Source organism: Equus asinus, chromosome 12 (genome assembly GCF_041296235.1).
Source record: "Equus asinus isolate D_3611 breed Donkey chromosome 12, EquAss-T2T_v2, whole genome shotgun sequence".
NCBI classification, from domain to species: domain Eukaryota; kingdom Metazoa; phylum Chordata; class Mammalia; order Perissodactyla; family Equidae; genus Equus; species Equus asinus.
This window is the reverse complement of record NC_091801.1, coordinates 32,900,289-32,922,925: the sequence shown is the minus strand read 5'-3', so window position 1 is coordinate 32,922,925 and position 22,637 is coordinate 32,900,289. Positions and strand designations below refer to the sequence as shown.

General features: G+C 34.4%; 1 protein-coding gene across 3 annotated transcripts in view; it reads left to right on the top strand.

Moving 5' to 3' along the window:
* SNTG1 (syntrophin gamma 1) overlaps positions 1-22,637 on the top strand; it is an 852,347-nt gene that overhangs the window by 526,501 nt on the left and 303,209 nt on the right. For 2 of the 3 annotated variants that reach the window (XM_070481301.1, XM_044744142.2), the window contains one exon: positions 7,392-7,526. The exons of the other annotated variant lie outside the window; for it this stretch is intronic. In XM_070481301.1, coding sequence (XP_070337402.1) covers positions 7,392-7,526 — 135 coding nt within the window. The remainder of the gene's footprint in view (positions 1-7,391; positions 7,527-22,637) is intronic. 3 annotated transcript variants of the gene reach the window in all.

Below are 22,637 nucleotides of genomic sequence, written 5' to 3'. Positions count from 1 at the left end.
TATTATTTTAGTATTTCAACATTATTTAAGTGTTAATTCATGGCAATTCAGCTTCTCTGTAGAGCTATCATCACACTTTGGTACGAGTTAAAGTGATACATTGCTCTTTCGAGGATATTAAAGGCCGTTCAAGTGTGCAGTCAAGAGGGCATGGATTTGGGACCCTGGAGAATGTAACTATTCTCTATTAGGAAGAAAGATCATCTTTTTTTACTAAACGTGCAACAGTCAAAGCATTTTCACTCAAAATGCAAACTTTATAGGTTAAAATATTTCATATTGGCTTAGAAGGTTTAAAATATTTTTTATTGTTTGTAAATAACCCAAGAAAAAAAACCATAACTGGATTACCTGTGATAGAGTTAAAAACAAACAAAAACTTCAGTATTAATATTTGTAAAGGTTACTCTTTTAATGAAATGATGTGTTAAATTTCTTGCAAAAATATTGTTCTTAAAGAAAATTTGTCACAGTTCGTTCAAAGAATCCTAAGAATATAAGTAAGATCTTTCAGAAAATTAACAAATTGCTTTCATATTTTCAATACTTATGCTTCTCTTTGTTTTCAAATATTTAAGTATGATAATACTTTATACATATCTCTATGCTAGCACTTTACAAATTACATTATTGCTACTTATTTACAAATCTCTCTCATGTGCTGAATATGAATATAATAAGGTTAGAGGGTACAGCTTATTCATCTTTTTAACTCAGCACCTATAACTTCATACTTTTTTTAAAAAAAGTGAATTAATGTTTTAGAAGCTTAAATATCCTTTAATTCTGTGTCATTTCTAGTTTTAAATACAATATATAGTATGGTATTCTTAATTTTGACTGTAGTAAATCTACTATTTCTATCAAAGTGTTATCTTATGTTTTGGGTAATAAAGCTCCTTGAAACTGAATGGATATTTGTGTCAATGAGACAAATGAAACACATATGAGATTCATGTGGAAGGACTGTATAGCAGCCAAATGCTATTTTAGCAAATGATTTACCTTGGACTTCAGAGGCTGACATAAGATCGATTTCTCAGGCCTTTTTTAAAACAAAATTGTTTTGATTTATTGATTTGGAATATATATCAAATTCTATTTAAGGTTCCAAAGAATTATTTCACAATGGTAATACTGTTGTGATCATCTTACCCTTGCTTCTGTAGTGGTAGGATTTGTTCTCTTGCAATGAGCCATTTGAGAATCTCTACCATTTTCTACTGTCCCCACCATGGTGTAGGACTGTCTCAGAACTGCTCATCAACAGTGCTCATGTTCCACATACTGCCTGGTTTGGAGGAATACAGAACTACAGAATGCCATGAAGATGATCAAATCACCCTGAAGATGGACCACAATGAGTTTGCCTGAAAATTACAATCTTAGAACATTTAAGTGGTCAGGAACCATAAACGTAATTTAGCTTAACTCTGTCACTTCGCAGATGAGGACTGAGAAGTTTTATGAAATGTTGAGTGCCATTTAATTAATTAGTTAAAAACAAAACTATAATGTGTAGCTTGGAGCTCTTGGGTCTAAGTTTGAGCCTCTTTCTAAAATACTAAATTGCTGGAAATTATATCTTAGTCAAAGATATATTTAATAAAACTTGTCTTCTCTTGATTGCTAATAAGCCATTAAAAATGAAATTCTGACATCCATGTCCCTCAGACATCTAGAATATTACCATGTGGATGCCAGGAACTCTCTTCTTTGTAAAGGAATAGGAGTATGCCCAGATAAGTTTTATTTAAAACATCTTAGTTATCTAATACAGATTCTTTATAAAGAAAAGTTTATTGAATGTTTAAGAAAATTTTCCTCTTAAAAAGGAAATGTTACAATTCGTTTAAGGAATTGGGATTTAAAAGTTTGACATGAAGCAAAAATGAAGATAGAGAATACAATTGGGACAGACACAAAATCTACAATTTAGAAGAAAAAGTGTGTGTATAGTTAGGCATAATTACTGATTCTCTGCTTTTAAAAGTGTCATCAAAATGACTATGTGTTCCAATAAGCCAATATGCTATCTTTAGTCTGGGTTTTTCCCATATTTCATTTTCACATCTACATTTCTTAAAATAAGATCCACATCTTTGTGTTGAGTATGAAAGTACATATTTATCTGTAACATATATTTAATAATTTAACAATTCATGCACATATATAATTAAATTTAGCATCTTTTATAATAAAATTTAATCTGTTGCTATGATTCAATCAAGAGATATTGAAAGAAATCCTACTATAAGTAAAATACTGTAATAGATTCTGCATATTAATAACCCTTAAGAATAAAAACCATAATAACTTATTAAGACCTTCTTGAAATAATAATGTATAAGATGACGTTAAATAGTGTGATATAGGACTAAATATTATTGAAGTCACTACATATGATGCCAAAATACAATACTGATCAATTGTTAGGTGAATATATTTATTTAATGAAAGTGCTGAGTTCAGAAAAATAAAGACTCATCTTTGGGTGGAGTGGTCTCCAAAGGCTGTGAGAAGAAACGAGTCTTGTACGAGTACTTGAGACATGGCTGTAACTTAGCTAAGGAAAAGGCCAGGATTAGAAGTGATCCCAGAAGGGAAGGATAAAGGAGAAGCTGCAATTTGAAGGACCCTGCATGAAATGGGGCTTAGTGCACTACTGCTGCAATATGGTACAGTATAAGAAATTACATGTCACTTAAAACTGTAGCTTTACAGAACAAACTGAATAATATTTGTCAACCAAGATCTAGAAATACCAGGGATCCCTGTAAGAGTGTTTGCAGTTCATATTATTGTCTCTGCCTAGTTGCCTAGTTTCTTGTAGTTTGTAGTTTCTTACAACTAGTATTGCAAATTCTACAATTCAAGATTAAAGGAACACAGATTTTAATGTTTCATGCAAACACATTTTGTGTTCTTTGAAAAACGAGAACCCAAATTAAAGAGGCCTTAACTTTTAAGTAGAAAATGGATGAGGGTCTACTTTTTACGGTTCCAAATTAGGTACTAGGTTTAAGCTGAGCATAAATTCTCAATAAATTTAAATGTGAGGCTTGGGTTTTAAAACAAACAGTACATCTATGCAAATTTATAAAAACATTTCATTGGTTTACAGAAAACAAGATTTTTAAAAGTATTGTCTTTTAAGTGATTAAGAGGTGCTGTCTTTTAATATTCCTCTAAGCAAATAGTAAAATCCACCTGTAATAAAGGATCATCCATCAGGCACAGGAAAACAACATTTGAGTTTATATAAATTTTTATGAATCATAACTTTAAAAATTTTTAAATTTTATGTATGTTTCATAATTTACATATTTGTACATTATATGTAGCACATACATTTCTTTACACACATGCAATGTACACAGTCAAAAAAGGTTGAAGACAAATGATTGTTATGTTGATAAAAATAAGACAAATACATATCCTAGGTTTATACTAAACTGTGTGGCCAATAATTATGGGGCCAATAATTATTTAGGTGATTTTTTATTTGTAAACAATCTGGGTCCACAGATAGTTGTGCTGTACTAGCAGCTGCTCTCACGGTCCTGTTTCCCAGTTGTATCCCTAAAGCAATCCATGGGGACAAGGGTGTGTAGACCAAGGCTGTCCCCACATTAGACACTGTCCTATGCTCCCTTAGTAGCTTGGCTTTGGTGGGAAAAATCACCTGCCAGGCCCAGAGTGGTCTCTTACTCACTTTTTTTCCCTTTAGTGGTCATTGCTCTGATAATGTGAAAAACAGCTGGTTCAAGTTGATGTCCTTCTCGGAACTCTTTGGACTCCCTTACGAGATTCTTGATGACCAAAATGCTACCTGCTGAAAGAGGCTGATAGCCATGTCATTGTATACAGAACAACATGGGGAGGCATCCCTCATTCTCTGCAGGAGGGAAACCAGGGCAAGGAGTTAAGAGTGCAGAGTCTGGAGCCAGCAGCCTGGGTTCAAATCCTCACTTCCACTCATCTCTGCTCCTCTGCTCCTGTCCAATCTATGAGAGCAGTTGTGCTGGGTTGTTAGGAGAGTCAAATGAATTAATATTTCTGGACACACAGTAAGCTCTATATAAGCGGTTATTAAACTACATATAAATGAAATACGTGGCAACATTTCCGTAGCAATGATACTAATAGTGTAGAAAGACAGAAGGACCAGCAATACAAATCGGCGTTGCCTGAGGCCCTGACTGCATGTTCCTACCCTTTTTATGCTGAAAACACATCCTCTGTCCATGCTGTTCCTTTATTTATTTGGGGAAATATTTGGGGGGACCTGAGATAAGTGTCTGACTCCAAGCCTGCGCTCTAAACACTATGCACCCAGACTTTTGCAGTAAGCATACAATAAATATCATGGCAAACGGTCCAGTAATGCTGCTCTGAATCAGGAAAGAGCCCTGAAAGGGATTTTATCCATCTTCCTTGATCTACTATAACAGCTTCGAATTTAATTCAATTGTTACCTGTCCCCAACATTTCCTGTTCAAGGTCTATGCTTCTGTCAACAATAACTATGTTTTAACTTTCCCAATTGCTATCCTTCTTCTACTCCACTATAAGAAATATATTTGTAAAACACAAATCTAAATATATTATTTCACTATTCAAATTTCTCTAGGGCATCTGTAACACCTTCAAACTCCTGGCACATCATACAAGGTGCTTGACACACCTCCCCCTCTTCTGGCATTTGCTCCCCAGTGACTTCTGCTGAATCACAGAGGCTCAGCCTTAAGGATGTATTTTCAGGTTTCTGTCTTCTTCTTGCATCACATGAACTACACATTCTCATGTTTCCATATCTACTCATTTTCCCACTTTTGAATAAAACAACTTCTGTCTCCTCTAATTATTGTTACTTCAGTTTATTTTTCCAAAATGAACCAGACATTTTTCTGACTACAAAGACTCCTGTAATACCCTCTACCCTCATGAATATTTAATTCCTCTCTCGATCTTGTTCCCATATCAGATAATCAGATAGCATATTGCATCTTATTTATACATATTTTTTTTAAGTAGGAATACTCTAAGGTCAGAGACTATTATCTAATTCATGTCTGACTCTCTGATAGTGTTATATAATATTTTTGAAATAGATGTATATATGGGATTTTAAGTTTATTTCCATGTACACAAGCTGAATTTTAATAAAAGACTATATGTAACATCTAGAACACTTGGAAATATATTTTAACTTGAATTTGTTCTTAGCTTCCTTAGCTCTCTGTTTGCTGTTTTCCTCAAACATTTATTTATTGGTATATATATATATATATATATTTCATTCTAACAAAATGCTGCCTCATTCTTTATTTTCTTTAACTCTTATCCTCTCAGGACCCAGCTGTGAGCTCAAAGTCTGTATTCTGTTTTCCAGACATCTATCTAATAATTCGGGGACATTTTACAAATTATTTGAGTGAATGAGCCACATCAGAAATGTGCTAAGAGAAGCCTCATAACTGAGTTTTAGTCCCCCAGACTTTCCCTGGATGATCTTTTATATCTCTTTGATGAGTAATAATAATGCATTTATGGGCTTTCAGGGAAAAGCCCCTTTTTCATCCCCAAGTTGTGATAGAGCATTATTTGTGATTGCCAGCTATTCCGTTACACTTCTGCAAAAAAATTGGCCCAGAATGTACTGTACATTGAAAAATCGGTAAATGTGCTCAATTATATTCACTTGGGTTTGCTATTATTTTATATCCCTCCCTTCTCTGTGCCACCTCAGACAGTCCCAATGCTGTCTCCCAGCCAAGAGCACATTGTAAGCATGAGAGACTTTTCCATGTGAAAAATGTAGAAAATTATGTTCTATATTAAAAATAATATAATTTGCTTTGCTGAAATATTTTTGTCCTCTAGACATAACCACTTGATTTATGCTCTAGAATAGATTAGTTGACACAATTTAGTTAGCACTAGCTGTGCCCCAATCCCATAGAAAGGAAAATGCCGTCCTTGCTTTTTAAAAAGTTTGTTTTTCTTTAAAAGATATCATAACTCTTACAAAATAGTTACTAAAGATTAATATACGATCATATGTGATAGAGTGTATAATGATATGTCTTAGCACATGGGATAAAGCAGTTTACAGAAAGAATGATCTTAGGAGGCTGCAGTATCAAAGTATATCCTCACCAACATTGTGGAACATTCCTTTAAGGAAATAAATTCCTAGCAATACACATGGAAGTGTATATTCCCAGAGAAAACCTGGCATTGTTTGCCTGGGATTTTGTGTTCGTTAAATACTAAGGATAAATATATATATTTCTATGTACTTATCCCTTTATCCAAATTAAGAATGGCTCCCTAGTTGTTAAAAGAAAATGCAATTTCCAAAGTGTTCATTGTTTCTGTTGATTTTTTGGTGCAGAATAATAGCCAGAGATTGTATTCTATCTCAAAGGAATTGCCTTTTGCATCTCTGACAAATGGGAACATTAAGAGCACTTGCTAGCCAGAATATTTCTATTTACCTGAGTGAATAGTCTAATACTGACACGTTTTAGGAGTGATAAGATTCACGGGCTTCTTCAATAATAGCAAAACACTGGTTTATGGCTGTGTAGTTCAGAAATCTTCACACGCTGTTTTCACAATGTCCAAAAATGTGTCAAGCAAAAACAGTGATTGGGAATCAAAATCTTGGGTCTTAGCCTCTGTTTTTAATTAACTATGCTAATTTAGGCAGTTCACTTCACTTCCTTATCCTTGTTACCCCATCTGTACAAAATGTGTGTGTGGACATGTTGGCGACTCAGAACCATGAGGTGGAGGTTAGAGAAGATTTTAAGTAGATATGTTTTCATATTTAAAACTCTATGACAGAGACAGAAAGTAGATTAGTGGTTGCCTAGGGCTGGGGAGAGGGATGGAGAGATAGGGGTATTAGGTTTCTTTTGGGAGTGAGGAAAATGTTCTAAAACTGATTGTAGTGATGGCTGAAAACTTTGAATATACTAAAATAACATTGAATTGTGCGCTTTAAAGAGTTGAATTGTATAGAATGTGAATTGTACCTAAATAAAGGTATTATAAAAAATTTTAGATTTAGATTACAAGTATTGAGCAAAACTTTCATTATTTTTCAAATGTAGTATATAAACTATACTCCTTACCCTCCAGTTCTTTGTGTGGATTTTCAGACATAATCTCCATTAACTGAAATCTACTTTACATGAAATGGTTATCCTTTTCTCTGAACCCACAGTAAGCATTAAGTTTCAGACTCATCAGAAAGCATTTTCTCTAGTTCTCAAATGTTATTCATTATGATTTGCTATAAATAGGCCATAAAATTATAATCTATAAACTAAATATAATTTTTTTCTCTGTTGGCTCTTTTTTTTTTTTTTAATCTGAAGACAAAGACAGGGATTTGTTTGCTGCAGGATGGTAATCAGGAACCTTTCAAAGTCCGGCTGCACCTAGCCAGAGATATTCTGATGATCCAGGAACAGGATGTGATATGTGTGTCTGGTGAGCCTTTCTATTCTGGTGTAAGTAGCTTTTCCTTCTATTGAAGTTTTTTGTTAATAAAAATATTTATTCACAGAAAATTCTTAATATATTTTTCTTTTACTTTCAGAATCTAGTCAATCGACCTGCATATAATTTTTGTTTATATTATCAAGTAAGCAATGTCCTTGTATAAGTACCCAGAGCTGGGTCCACAGCCACACATCCAGGTTGGCGTCTCATTGACTCCTAGTTGTCACTATGCGACTACAGTGACGCTTGTGTTTTCTGATAATGAGACAGTACATTCCACCTTTTCACACAGAAGACTAAGACCGGTGCATGGCAGTTTCACTGCCATTGTCTTGTCTTGTATCGCATTGAACTCTTGGAAGTGGTGCGAAGATGGAGCTCAACTCTTGGCATCTGAGAAATATGAGGCTTTAGGTAGCAGTCACTGAACTCAGTGTCAATGCTTTTCTCCAGGGGATTGTGCATGAATAATTCTGTGGCCCTCCTTGATAAAATTAGGCCTAAGTTTTATAGCAAGTTCTATCTAATGCTCCACCTGGTTGCCATATTACCCTACTGCTAATCCAGTCTCAGACAGAGCCATAAATTATCACTCAAACACATTGGTCTACTTACCAGCACTTAAGTACAGCTGGGGAAGACATCCCCAGGTGAAACAGATTATATTCAACTAAACAATTGTATCATAAAACAGAACAAGTTTTAGAGTTTATCGTTCATTGTATAATAACATTAAAGACATCATCATAACAGTGTTGTCATATGTGATCTCAGAAAAAAATCACAGCAAGCAGCAAACAATCAGCTCCCTAATTCCTCTGACATCTGTAGCTATTTAGCATGAAAATTTAATTTGTAATTTATTAACAGACTTACCTTGGAGTGTTTTGTTGGTTGTGAATAATGCTGAACTGGAGTGTCCACCTCACTTCTCCCTAACTTCATATCCGAGTCACACAGGTCCTAAATCAATAGGCCCTTGCTAACTAAAGATAATGGACATTTTGCAGACTTAGCTACTCTTTTGTCACAGGCCATTTAAATCATTCTGAATCATGGGTCTGGCTGTCAAGACTGATTAAATTGTTCCCATGGGCTTGACCTTTCTTCCTTTCAGTTAATAAAAGAATAGTGGCCAATTTCTCTTTTCTTTCTTTTTCTTTCTTTCATTTTTCTTTCTTCTTTTTCTTTCTTTCCTTTTCAGTGAAGAGATAAGATTCATATAACTCTTTGCAAGGAATATATCACACAGGTCTTAAATCAGTAAAATATTGTAACTTGGAAAATTCAGTATTTTAATGCTGAAATAATATTATTGATTTTAAATTTTGCAGTCAAAATAGCTAATACACATAGATCTAATTTCTCTTTTGAACAGAATTCTGGGGAAAACTCAGATAATAAGGAGAAATATCTTATGAAAATGTCAACAAATTCAAAGAAGCTTTTGACAAAATTCAACACTCATTTATAAGAAACACTTTCAGCAAAGGATGAATACAATGGAGGTTCCTTAATCTGATATGCATCTAATGAACACTTCTCACTAAAATTATAGTTAACATTGAACATACTCTCTGAGATTGAAAACAAGTCAAGGACCGTCACATGCTTCACTTCTACTTCATATTCTTTTGGTGGTACAGGAAGTCAGAAAATGGAAATAAATGGCATAACAATTGCAAAGGAAGAGGTAAAACATCTTTATTTGTCAATGTCTTGATAGTGTACATAGAAAACCCTAAGAAATATTAAAAAAATAGAATAACATACAAATTTGGCAAGGTTGCTAGAAATGAGGATGATGTCCAAAGTTAACTTATTTTCTATACTTTCCAACAAACAAAATAAAAATGCAATTCACAACACATCAAAAAGGTAATACACTTAGGAATAAATTTAACAAGATATATACAAAGCTTCTCCCTTGAAAACTACAAAACTGTGATGAAGCAAGTGAAAATAAATCAACAAGTAAATGGAAAAATGTAACATGATCATGAACTAAAGACTAAATATTGATGTGTTCACATCTTCCCAAATACTCAGTATCAATCAAAACTGCGAATTTTTTAATAGATATTGACAAGTTGATTTTAAAATTTATGTGGAAGTACAAAGGATTTAGTATATCTAAAACAATCTTGAATAAGGAGAATAAAAATGGAGTCTTTATACTTCCTAATTTCAGAACTCACTATAAGATTATAATAGTAAACACAATGTGATATTGTCATAAGTACAGAAACATGAATCAATGGACCAATGTAAAGATTTCAGAAATAGACCCACACTTATGTGGTCAATTGCTTTTCTTTTATTGTGGTCAACTGTATACAACATAAAATTTACCATTTTAACCATTTTTAATGGTTCAGTGTCATTGAGTACATTCACATTGTTGTGCAGCTATCACCACTATCCATCTCCAGAATTTTCATCATCCCATACTGAAACCATGTACCCATTAAAGAAGAACTCCATGCCTACCTCCCCTCAGCCCCTGGTAACCACTGTTCTACTTTCTGTTTCTAGATATTGATTATTCTACATAACTTGTATAAGTAGAATCATATAATACTTGTCCTTTTGTGTCTGGCATGTATCACAATTCCATTCCTTTATGACTAAATAATATTCCATTCATGTATATACTACATTTTGTTTATTTTTTTTATCCATCCACCCAAAAGTGAACATTTGGTTTGTTTCCACCTTTTGGCCCTTATAAATAAGGCTGCTGTAGATATTGGAATACAAATATCTGAGTTACTGTTTTCTATTCTTTTTTGTATATTTGCAGAAATGAAATTGCTGGATGAAATGGTAATTCTATGCTACTTTGTTGTTTAATCCCTTATCAGATATGTTATTTGCAAATATTTTCTCCCAACCTGTGGGTTGCTTTTTACTCTGTTACTAGTTTCTTTTGATGCACAAAAGTTTTCAATTTTGAAGAAGCTCTGTTTGTCTAATTTTCTTTTGTTGGTTGTACCTTTGGTGTTATATCTAAGAAGTCACTGCAAAATCCAATGTCATGAATGTTTTCCGCTGTTTTCTTCCAAGAGTTTCTGGTTTTAGCTCTTACGTGTATGTCATTTTAAGTTAATTTTTGCATATGTTGTTTGATAAGGGTCCAACTTCATTCTTTTTCAGGTGGATATTCATTTTTCCTGACACTGTTTGTGTCTTGGCACCCTTGTCAAAAGTCATTTGACCACATATGCGAGGGTTTACTTCTGGGTTCTCTATTCTGCTCCACTGGTCTATATATCTGTCTTTATGCCACTACCACACTGCTTTGATAACTGTAGCTTTTCGGTAAATTTTGAAATCAGGAAGTGTCTGGCATCCAGCTTTGTTCTTTTAAAAATATTTTCACTAACTGGAATTCCTTGAGATTCCATATAGGTTTTAGGATGGATTTTTTTATTTCTGTAAAAAAAGACACTGAGATTTTGATGGGGATAGCAATCAATCTATAGTTCACTTTGGGTAGTATTGACATCTTAACAATATTAAGCCTCCTAATCCATGAACATGGGATGTTTTTTCACATATTTATGTCTTGAATTTCTTTTAGCAATGTTTTGTAGTTTTCAGCGTGTATGTTTTTCACTTCCTTCATTAATTGATTCCTAAGTATGTTATTCTTTTTGATGCTATTGTAAATAGAATTGTTTTCTTAACTTTCTTTTCATAGAGTTCATTGTTAATGTATAGAAATGCAACTGATTCTTGTGTTCACTTTGTATCCTGATATTTTACTGAATTCTTTTTTTTGTTCTAACACCTTTTTTTTTAATTTATAGAATCTTTAGGTTTTCTACACATAAGACTATGTCATTTGTGAACATAGATAAATTTGCTTCTTCCTTTCCAATTTAGATACATTTTATTTCTTTTGCTTGCCTAATGTATCTGGCTATGACTTCCAGTACCATGTTTAATAGAAGTGGTTAAAGCAGGAGTTCCTGCCTTCTTCCTGATGTTAGAGAATAAAATTTATTTCTTTCCTTTGAGTATAATCTTAGTTTTCAGTTTTTCTTATATGGTCTTTTTTACATTGAGATAGTTTCCTTCTATTCTTGGTTCATAGAAGGTTGAAATGGTGTTGAATTTGTCAAATGCTTTTTCTTCAGCTGAGATGATTGTGTGTGTGTGTGTTTTCCTTCATCCTGTTAATGTGGTGTATTATATTGATTGAGTTTCATATTTGGATCATCCTTGCATTCCAGGAATAAATCCTACTTTGTCGTGATGTGTAACCCTTTTCATATGCTGCTGAATTCAATTTGCTATTATTTTGTTGAGGATTTTTTGCATCAGTGTTCATATGGGATATTGGTCTGTAGTTTTCTCTTTTTGTAGTAGACTTTTTTGGTTTTGGCATGAAAGTAATGTTGGCGTCAAAGGATGAGTTAGGAAGTTATTGTCCTTTTCAACTTTTGGAAGAGCTTGAGAAGAATTTGTATTAATTCTTCTTTAAATGTTTGGTAGAAATCCCCAGTGAAGCTATCAGGTTCAGGACTCTTCTTTCTTGGGAGGATTTTGCTTACTGCTTCAATGTCTTTACTAGTGTTAAGTCTATTCACAGTTTTTATTTCTTCATGATTCAGTCTTGGTATGTTTTGAGTTTCTAGGAATTTGTCCATTTCATATAAGCTATCCAATTTCTTGGCATTCATATGTTCTTAGTACTCTCCTAAAATTCTTTTTATTGCTATAAAGTTGGTAGTAATGGTCTCACTTTTACTTTTGATTTTAGTAACGAGTATCTTTTTCACTTTGCCAATCTAGGTAAGCATTTATCATTTCTGAAATCTTTTCAAAGAACTAACTTTTGACTACATTAATTTTCTCTATTGTTTTTCTATTCTCTATTTTATGCATCTCTGTTTTAATCGTTATTATTTCCTTCCTTCTGCTTGCTTTGAGTTTAGTTTGTTTTACTTTTTGTATTTCCTTAAGTGGTAAAGTTAGGTTGTTGGTTTCAGATCTTTGTTTTTTTTAACTTTTTACTTTTAAAGATTGGCACCTGAGCTAACATCTGTTGCCAATCTTTTTTTTTTTTTAATTTCTTCTTCTTCCAAAAGCCTCCCAGAGCATAGTTGTATATTCTAGTTGTGAGTGCCTCTGGTTGTGCTATGTAGGATGCTGCTTCAGCATGGTTTGATGAGCAGTGCCATGTCCACGCCCGGGATCTAAACCGGCGAAACCCTGGGCTGCCAAAGCAGAGTATGGGAACATACCCACTCAGCCAGGAGGCAAGCCCTCAGATCTTTTTTAATGTAAACTTTCGTAGCTAAAAATTACCATCTTAGCATTACTTTCCTTGCATTCCATTTGTTTTGGTATATTGTACTTTGGTTTCTATTCATCTTTAATTATTTCCTGTTTTTCCTGTGATTTCTTCTTTTACCCATTAGTTGCTTAAGAATATATTATTTAATTTCCACAAATGGTGAATTTCCACTTTTCCTCCTGTTGCTGATTTCAAACTTCATCCTGTTGTGGTCATAAAAGATACTTTATCTGATACCTACCTCTGTAAATCTATTGAGACTTCATTTGTGTCCTAACATATGATCTATACTGAAAAATGTCCATGTGTACTTGAGAAGAATGCCTGCCTTTGAATGGGCCATACTTTCCTGTTTGTATGTGTACCCTGTGATTTTTTTGTCAAAAGCTGGACATCTGACTTATAATGTGGTAGCTCTGAAAATCAAATTCTTCTCCTCCCCCGGGCTTTGCTCCTTTTGTTTGTTCATTTCTTTGACTTTAATTGAAGGCTGCCTCTGACAGCCTAAATTGTCAACGTGATGTCTTCCCAGGTCTTTCCTGAGCCTGTGTGTTACCTGAGTATGCACTGTTACTTTCTAAATTTCCCCATACGCCTAATTTCTTTTGAATATCTTAGCTTTTAAATATCTGGTCTGTTAACGAGGAAAAAGGGGGAAATAAAGAGAGGGAAAGATTTGGCTCTTTAAATCTCCTGGAAGCCGCTTCAGCCAGTGGGGATAGCAGCAACAGCAGCTTGCCCTGTCTGTGCACGTCTGGAATTGGAAGTAGAAATCAATAATCACAACTTAGATCCCCAATATTTGGCATAGAGGATCCTTATTGTTCACTCTGTTTCCAAGCAAGCTGCTCACATGCAAGCTGCTCCAGGAAGAGGAACACAGCTGCCTAACACTGGGATACTGGTAGAGGATGGGAAGTTGCTACTGTTCTAAGAGCTGAAATTAACCATGATTTACTGTCCAAGCCTTCCCCTGAAAGTTGCAATTCTTAGACTATATAATTTGAAATAATTGCATTGGACATATTCTATCAGTGTAATTGTTGTCCAGGTGGGAAGGATTCCTGATGCTTACTCCCCAATCTGTTCTAATGTCTGATCAATTGTTTTTTGACAATGGTACAAAATAGGTTCAAAGAAAAATAAAAATATTTTTAATAGATAGTGTTAGAATAACTCAATAAATGTACAGAAAAGAAGAATTATATCTGACCCCTCCCTCATATGAATCACAAATATTTTGAGATTGATCTTATGAGGAGAAATTACAAAGGACACCCCAGAAATACAAAAGATAATAAGAGAATACCATGAAAAGCTATATGCCAACAAATTACTTAATCTAGAAGAAATGGATAAATTTTTAGAAAGATACAATCTTCCTAAACTGGACCAAGAAGAAGTACAGAATTTGAATAGACCAATTACCAGTAAGGAGATTGAAACAGCAAAGAAAAACCTCCAAAAATATAAAACTCCAAGACCAGATGGCTACCCTGGTGAATTCTACCAAAAATTCAAAGAAGATTTAATACCTTTCCTTCTCAAACTCTCCCTAAAAATTAAAGAGGAGGGAAAGCCTCCTAACTCATTCTACGAAGCCAACATCATCCTGATAGCAAAACCAGACAAGGGAAACAGAAAAAACAAAATTGCAGGCCAATATCACTGATGAACATCAATGCAAAAATCCTCAACAAGATACTAGCAAATCAAATACAACAATACATTAAAAAGATCTTACATCATGATCAAGTGGGTTTCACTCCAGGGATGCAGAGACGACTCAACATCTGCAAATCTATCAACATGATATAAAACATTAAAAAAATAAAGACTAAAAATCACTTGATCATCTCAATAGATGCAGAGAAAGCATTTGACAAGATAAAGCATCCATTTATGATAAAAACTCTAAATAGAATGCATATAGAAGGAAAATACCTCAAGAAAAGAAAGGCCATGTATGACAAATCCACAGCAAATATCATTCTCAATGGAGAAAACCTGAAAGTTATCCCTCTAAGAACTGGAACCAGACAAGGATGTCCACTGTCACCACTCTTGTTTAATGTAGTATTGGAAGTCCCAGCCAGAGCAATCTGGCAAGAAAAAGAAATAAAAGGGATCCATATTGGAAAAGAAGAAGTGAAACTGTCACTCTTTGCAGATTATATGATTTATATATAGAAAACCCTAAAGAATACACTAAACAACTTTTAGAAATAATAAATGGATACAGGATACAAAATCAACATACAAAAATCAGTTGCATTTCTATACACTAACAATGAAGTAGCAGAAAGAGAAATTAAGAAGACAATCCCATTTACAATTGAAACAAAAAGAATAAAATACCTAGGAATACACTTAACCAAAGTGGTGAAAGATCTGTACACCAAAAACTATAAAACATTGTTGAAAGAAATCGAGGAAGACACAAAGAAATGGAAAGATATTCTATGCTCTTGGGTTGGAAGTATTAACATCGTTAAAATGTCCATACTTCCTAAAGCAATCTATAGATTCAACGCGATCTCTATCAAAGTTCCAACAACATTTTTCACAGAAATAGAACAAAAACTCCTAATATTCATATGGAACAAAAGACTGAATAGCCAAAGGATTCCTGGGAAAAAAGAACAAAGCTGGAGGTATCACACTTCCTGATTTCAAAATATACTACAAAGCCATAGTAACCAAAACAGCATGATTCTGGCACAAAACCAGACACACAGATCAATGGAACAGAATCGAGAGCCCAGAAATAAACCCACACAATTATGGACAGCTAATATTCAACAAGGGAGCCAAGAGCATACAATGGAGAAAGGAAAGTCTTTTCAAAAAATGGTGTTGGGAAAACTGAACAGCCACATGCAAAAGAATGAAAGTAGACCATTACCTTACACCATGCACAAAAATCAACTCAAAATGGATTAAAGACTTGAATGTAAGACCTGAAACCATGAGACTTCTAGAAGAAAACATAGGTGGTATGCTCTTTGACATCGGTCTGAACAGCATATTTTCAAGTACCATGTCTGACTTGGCAAGGCAAACAAAAGAAAAAATGAACAAATGGGACTACATCAAACTAAAAAGTTTCTGCACAGCAAAGGAAACCATCAACAAAATGAAAAGACAACCTAACAATTGGGAGAAGATATTTGCAAACTATATATCGGATAAGGGGTTAATATCCAGAAGATACAAAGAACTCATACAGCTCAACAATAAAAAAAGACAACAACCCAATTTAAAGATGGGCAAAAGATCTGAACAGAGATGTCTCGAAAGAAGATATTCAGATGGTCAACAGGTATATGAAAAGATGCTCAACATCATTCGCTATTAGGGAAAATGCAAATCAAAACTACAATGAGATATCACCTCGGTCAGAATGGCTATAATTAACAAGACAGGAAATAACAAGTGTTGGAGAGGATGTGGAGAGAAAGGAACCCTCATACACTGCTGGTGGGAGTGCAAACTGGTGCAGCCGCTATGGAAAGTAGTATGGAGTAGCCTCAGAAAATTAAGAATAGATCTACCATATGATCCAGCTATCCCACTGTTGAGTATTTATCCAAAGAACTTGAAAACACAAATGCATAAAGATACATGCACCCCTATGTTCACTGCAGCATTATTCACAATAGCCAAGACTTGGAAGCAACCTAGGTGCCCATCAAGGAACAAATGGATAAAGAAGATGTGGTATATATACACAATGGAATACTACTCAGCTATAAGAAATGATGAAATCCGGCCATTTGTGACGACATGGATGGACCTTGAGGGTATTATGCTAAGTGAAATAAGTCAGAGGGATAAAGTCAAATACCTTATGATCTCACTCATAAGTAGAAGATAAAAACAATGACAAACACATGGCAATGGAGATTGGATTGGTGGCTATCATAGGGGAAGGTGGTAGGGGGGAGGGCAAAAGGGGTGATTAGGCTCATATATGAGGTGATGGATCATAATTAGTTTTTGGGTGGTGAACATGATGTAATCTACACAGAATTCAAAATATATTACGATGTACATCTGAAAGCTACTTAACGTTATAATCCAATGTTACTGCAATAAAATTAAAATAAAATAAAATAAAATGTTAAACTAAAACAAATAATATTCTAGAAAAAATAGGAAAACAGTTTTGTGCTAGGGGTAGACAAAGATTTCTTAGGACAAAACATTACTAATAAACTAAAAAGAAAATTCTTAAAGTGAACTTCATCAAAATTAAAAATCTTTCATCTTTGAAAAACCCCTTTAACAAAATGAAAAGGCAAGCCACGCAGTAAGAGAAAATAGTCACCATATCTGACATAGGACTTGTGTTAGAATATATAAAAGGCTCTCACAAATCGAAAAAAGGTGCAAACCATCCAATTAAAATAAAAACTGAGCAAAATATTTGAAAAGACTTCAGCAAATAAGATAAGGAAATGGCTAAGAAGTGCCTGAAAAGATGTTCTGATTCATCAGTCATCAAGGAAATGCAGATCAGATTAAAATCACATTATACACAACTTTACACTCCTGATCATGGCTTTTAAAAAGGCTGTTCACAAAGATGGGGTTCACTTGGAAATCTCAGGCATTAGAGTACTAAGTGAGCAAGTGCTTGGAAACTATTTGCAGTTTCTTATGAAGTTAAACCCAAACCTGCTCCGACCTCAAGGATCTTACTCCTTTGGAGTTACCCAAGAGTAATGAAAATAAATGTACCCAAAAAGGCTTGTACAAGAATATACATAGCCAAACCAAGCAGTGAACTGATAAATGAATTTTGATGTATTCAGAAAATGGATATCTATTTCTTTTTCTTTGAAAAAAAATAAATTAAGGACTGCCAGTTTCTGGTTCCATATATAAGAAGTTTGGAAGCTGTCACTCTGTCCTAACAATAAGAAAAAGGTAAATAGACAGAAAAATTATCAACTCTTCTTGGATCTATAAGAGAGGCAAAGGCACAGGCCAGACCACTGCCCCTAAGATTGGAGAGACAGGCAGTTGAATCCAGAGAGTTGCTGCTAACCAGAGCAGACTCACCAGTGGAAACTGCTGCAGAAATCAGACCTGGCACAGGAAAACCTGAACTATAATTGAGGAATTGCTGGGGCTCAGTGTGGACAAGTCTGAGAGTTAAAAACTCCAGGGGGATCCAGTCATAGGAGGGCCTCCATAATATTCAGTGGTCCAGGAGCTTGACCAGGTTGTCACATAAAATACGTTGGAAAAATCACATAGGGCTTCCAGAAGAGGGAGGGGAAAAGGAATCATTTTGAAAGACACCAGAGCACTCTGTTCTTCTTAACAAGGCTTGCCATCAGGGAAAACTAGTACACCATATCCTAACCTTCTTGACATATTTTCAGAGCATAACTGAGCTGGAGGAAGGGAAATACCCAATTCCAGCTGTCTCTAGCAATCCTGGCCCATCTAAGGGAGGAGAAAAATCTAAGAAGCACTGGTGAGGTTCACAGTCCAGAAGCATGGGCTCACTAAAAAACTGAGACCTCATTATAGGTCTATAGAACACTCCCCATCCCGTCACACCTCACTACAACAATACTAAAGGCCTATTGACGGCAGTTCCTTTTATTTAATACATCATGGCTGACTACCAAGAAAATATTACAAGGCATACCAAAAAGGCAAAAAAACCAAAATTTGAAGAGACAGAATATGCATAAGAACTGCACATGTCAGGGAATTATAAGATCAGGAATTTAAAACAATTATGCTTAATATGTAGGGGCTTTAATGAATAAAGTAGACGGCATGCAGGAACATATGGGCAATGTAAGGGGAGACATGGAAATCCTAAGAAAAAACTCCTTCCAAAATGCTGGAGATAAATAACTGTGTAACAGAAATGAATGCTTTTGATGGGCCTACCAGTAGCTTGGAAGCAGCTGAGGAAGGAATCCCTGAGCTAGAGGATATATCAATAGAGTCCTTGAAAACTGAAAAGCAAAGAGAACAAAGAGTGAACAAACCAGAATAGGATATTTGAAAACTGTGGGACAACTACAAAAAAGTATAACAAATGTGCGATGGGAATACCAGAAGGAGGAGAAAGAGAAAAAGGAACAGAGGAAATAACTGAAAAACTAATGACTAAGAAATTCCCCAAATTAATGTTAGACACTAAACCACAGATCCAGGAAGCTCTGACAACACTAAGCAGGATAAAGGCCCAAAACCTATGCTTAGGCATATCATTTTCAAACCACATAAATCAACAATAAAGAAAAAATATTGAAAAAAGTCAGAGGTAAAACAATCTTACTTATAAAGAAACAAAGATAAGAATTACATCTGTCTTCTCAGAAATCATGCAAACAAGAAGAGAGTAGAATTAAATCTTTAAAATGTTCAGAGAAAAAAACCCACCAACATAGAATTCTGTACCCTGCAAAATTATTGCTCAGAAGTGAAGGAGAAATAAAGACTTTCTCAAACAAAAACTGGGAATTTGTTGCTAAGTAGCCTGCCTTGCCAGAAATGTTGAAAAACTGTTTTTTAGAGAGAATGAAAATAATAGGGGTCAAAAACTTGGATCCTCAGAGGCTAGCCCCATGGTCTAGTGGTTAAGTTTGATACACTCTGCTTTGGTGGCCTGGTTTTGGTTCCTCAGTGCAGACCCACACGACTTGCCAGTGGCCATGATGTGGCGGTGACCCACATACAAAATAGAGGAAGCTTGGCAGCTTAGCTCAGGGTGAATCTTCTTCAGCAAAAAAACAAAAAACAAAACAAAAGAAAAACTTGGATCTTTGCAAAGAAAGGAAAAGCATCAAAGAATAAGTGAAGAAAAAATTAAAACTTTTATTTTTCTTATTCTTAATTGAAGGTAACCATTGTTCAAAATAATAACAGCAAAAATATATATGATTATGTATTCTTATGAATACGTACTATTATATGCTTATGAATGCTTATATATCAGCAAAATGAATAGCAGCCAGTATACAAGAGATAGGAGAGGGGAACTAGGATTATTTAGTTATTATAAGGTACCCTACTCTTGAAGAGTTGTAGTGTTATTTCAAAGTAGATGGGGATTAATTATAAATATATATTTCCAACTCTAGGGCAACTACAAAAAAAGTAAAAAAGGAAATATAACTGATATGCTAAGAAAGGGGAGAAAATAGAATCATATAAAATGCTCAATTAAAACAACAAAAGGCAGAAAAAGTGTAGTGGAGGACAAAAATAGGACTATGCCTTGCTCAGAGATTATAGAGTTGGAGTTTTAGCATTGAGTACATATCAGATAAGACCTGTTCTGTTTGTGATAATTTGTAAACAGTAACAAATGGCAGACAAGAATTACTCAGGATCTTTAGATGCAGATACTACAGTGGCTACTGATCAGCATGATACACAGCAGTTGTCAGACAGATACGTCAAGGCTTCAGTTAGCATGATAAGAATTCGATCATCTTCCTTTGTGCTCAGAAATCAAACATTCAATCCCTGTGATCCTCCTGAAGAACCTACCACTCTAAGACAAGATAGCTGTGGCTGTCTGAGTAATATCGTGCCCTTCAAAGTTCCCCTGAAAGAAAATCAAATTTAGCCTATGCTGGTTTTAAATACTGACAAAATATTTTTAGAAGGCCCATGAGGCTGAAATCAATATGAGATGGGTGTGTATTTCATCACAGAGACATCAAGTCCAAAGGCGCTGCGAGTAAAAGATGAGAAAATCTTGGAAATTTAATTCTAAATATGGTGGTACTACCAGATATATAGAATCAATATAATCAGTTCCTTAGTAGAGTTCTAATGGGTTTGTTAGAATTTAGAATCAACAAAGCTAAACAACTTCCTTTAGTTTTCCTCATGGGAGAAAACATGCAGTGAGTAATCCCACTAGTGAAACCTTAATTTACTGAAGGTAATATTAAGAGAAGGTAATATCTGACTTTGACCTTGGAATTAGTGCTAACCCCCACGTGGCATGTGACAGGGTGGAGAGCAGTCTGGAATGAGATTCATTATGTGTGGGAAATTTGATGAGGAGAAGGATGACAACTAGACTAGATAGTGTGCTCACTAATGATAGATTCTCCCTAGGTCATCTAAGATGGATGGTGGTTGTAGCCTCAGAGATATAGACATATATATATATTTTTCCCCCCACATCAAAGAGCCATTCAATATAGAGATCAGAATCTGTGTACACACGCATACCTTATATATATTTTTCAAACGTTTAGAAAATAGTCTCATATGTCAAAAATTATCTATTAGAACATACTATAAAATTTGATCTAAGTAAATGCACTTGATGTGCCCAAATCAGTTTTTAGAAGTACAGGGAGTCATTGGTAAGTAAAATTAACACAGAAGCTATTGTTTTAATCCTGATCCTTTTTACATTTGGTTTTATGTTTATGAATGACACAATGGGGGATATTTCATGTTTCTATTTCTCCTTTTTGACCTGTTCTTTTTTATGGAGACAGTCATTCTAAATGTGTTGTAAATAAGATTAGGAAAGGGGAGGGTATGAACACTTCTCAAAATTTAAAAAAAAATAGTTATAGTAGGAAATTATGGTTTAGATAGTTGTGATTTTATAATAGAAAGATGTACAAAAGCCTGATCCTGAAAACTAGAATGTCTTTTTTTTCTATTGTTACAGAGATTGGTAAATTTACAAGACAATACTGGAAAATCTTCCCTGTTACTTATGAGGCATTTGTTTTTGAAACAATCAAGACTCACCACTAGGGCCACTTTTCTTCCTAAATCTCCCAGGACTTAAGAGGCAGCACATAGGTCAGCCCTGGAAGAAAAGATTGTGGTTCAAGTAACAACATCCTCTCCAGACCCATAGTGGTAGCTCAGGGGGGAAGTCCCATGGTGGCAACAGTTCTGATTGGTCAATGACAACTGCAATGGTGTGTGGCAGCAGCAGCAGTGAAGCTCATGATTGCTGGCAGCTCTTTTGATTATGACATGCAGACCCAGATGTAGAAGAAGATTTTGGGGATGTTAGCCGAAGAATCTTCCGAATGAAAAAGAAAAGAAATAATAATACCGCAAAAACAACAATAGCACTGGTAGATGGACACTTTATAAAATGAACTGATTTTTCTCATGAAATCATTGTTAAGTATAGGATGCATATTATGCTTGACATTTTTTGTTAAATGCAGATTTTTAAGGGAAACTATATATTATGCAATATGTTTATTTATCTTTAAAACAATTTTAACATAAGATTTTCTTCTTCCTACATATAAAGCAAATTTATTAACGTCGTTTTTTTACTTTACTTTAGTGTTTCATTTTTAAGACTAACATATTATTTATTTATGTTACTTTTGCAGCTTATTGTAATTGAGCCTTGTAAAAAAAATCCAAATGATGCTAGACTATACTATACTGATCACATGCATAATTACTGAAATATAAGTATGTAAGAATAATAAACACAATTTTTGTAAATATGTGAGTCAAATACTTGAACAGACACAGTCGCAGGGCATCACCATAATATATATTCAATTAGTCTTCTAGTTTGTAGATCCTATTACAGTTTGTATATATTGGTCAAATACATAATAGTTAGGCTTCCTTAATAACCATGGCTCATCAATCTAGAATGCTAATTTATTTGGTTTGAAATAGGGTTTATCTCTCAACTTGGATCAGCCTGTGATCACCAAAAGACTCTGGGAATGTCCCTTACTAATAATATGTTTAAAAATCTCTATTCTTTTGTGTTTAGCATTTTCAAATAACTCATTAAAATCATCTTTCCTTTCGTTAATCT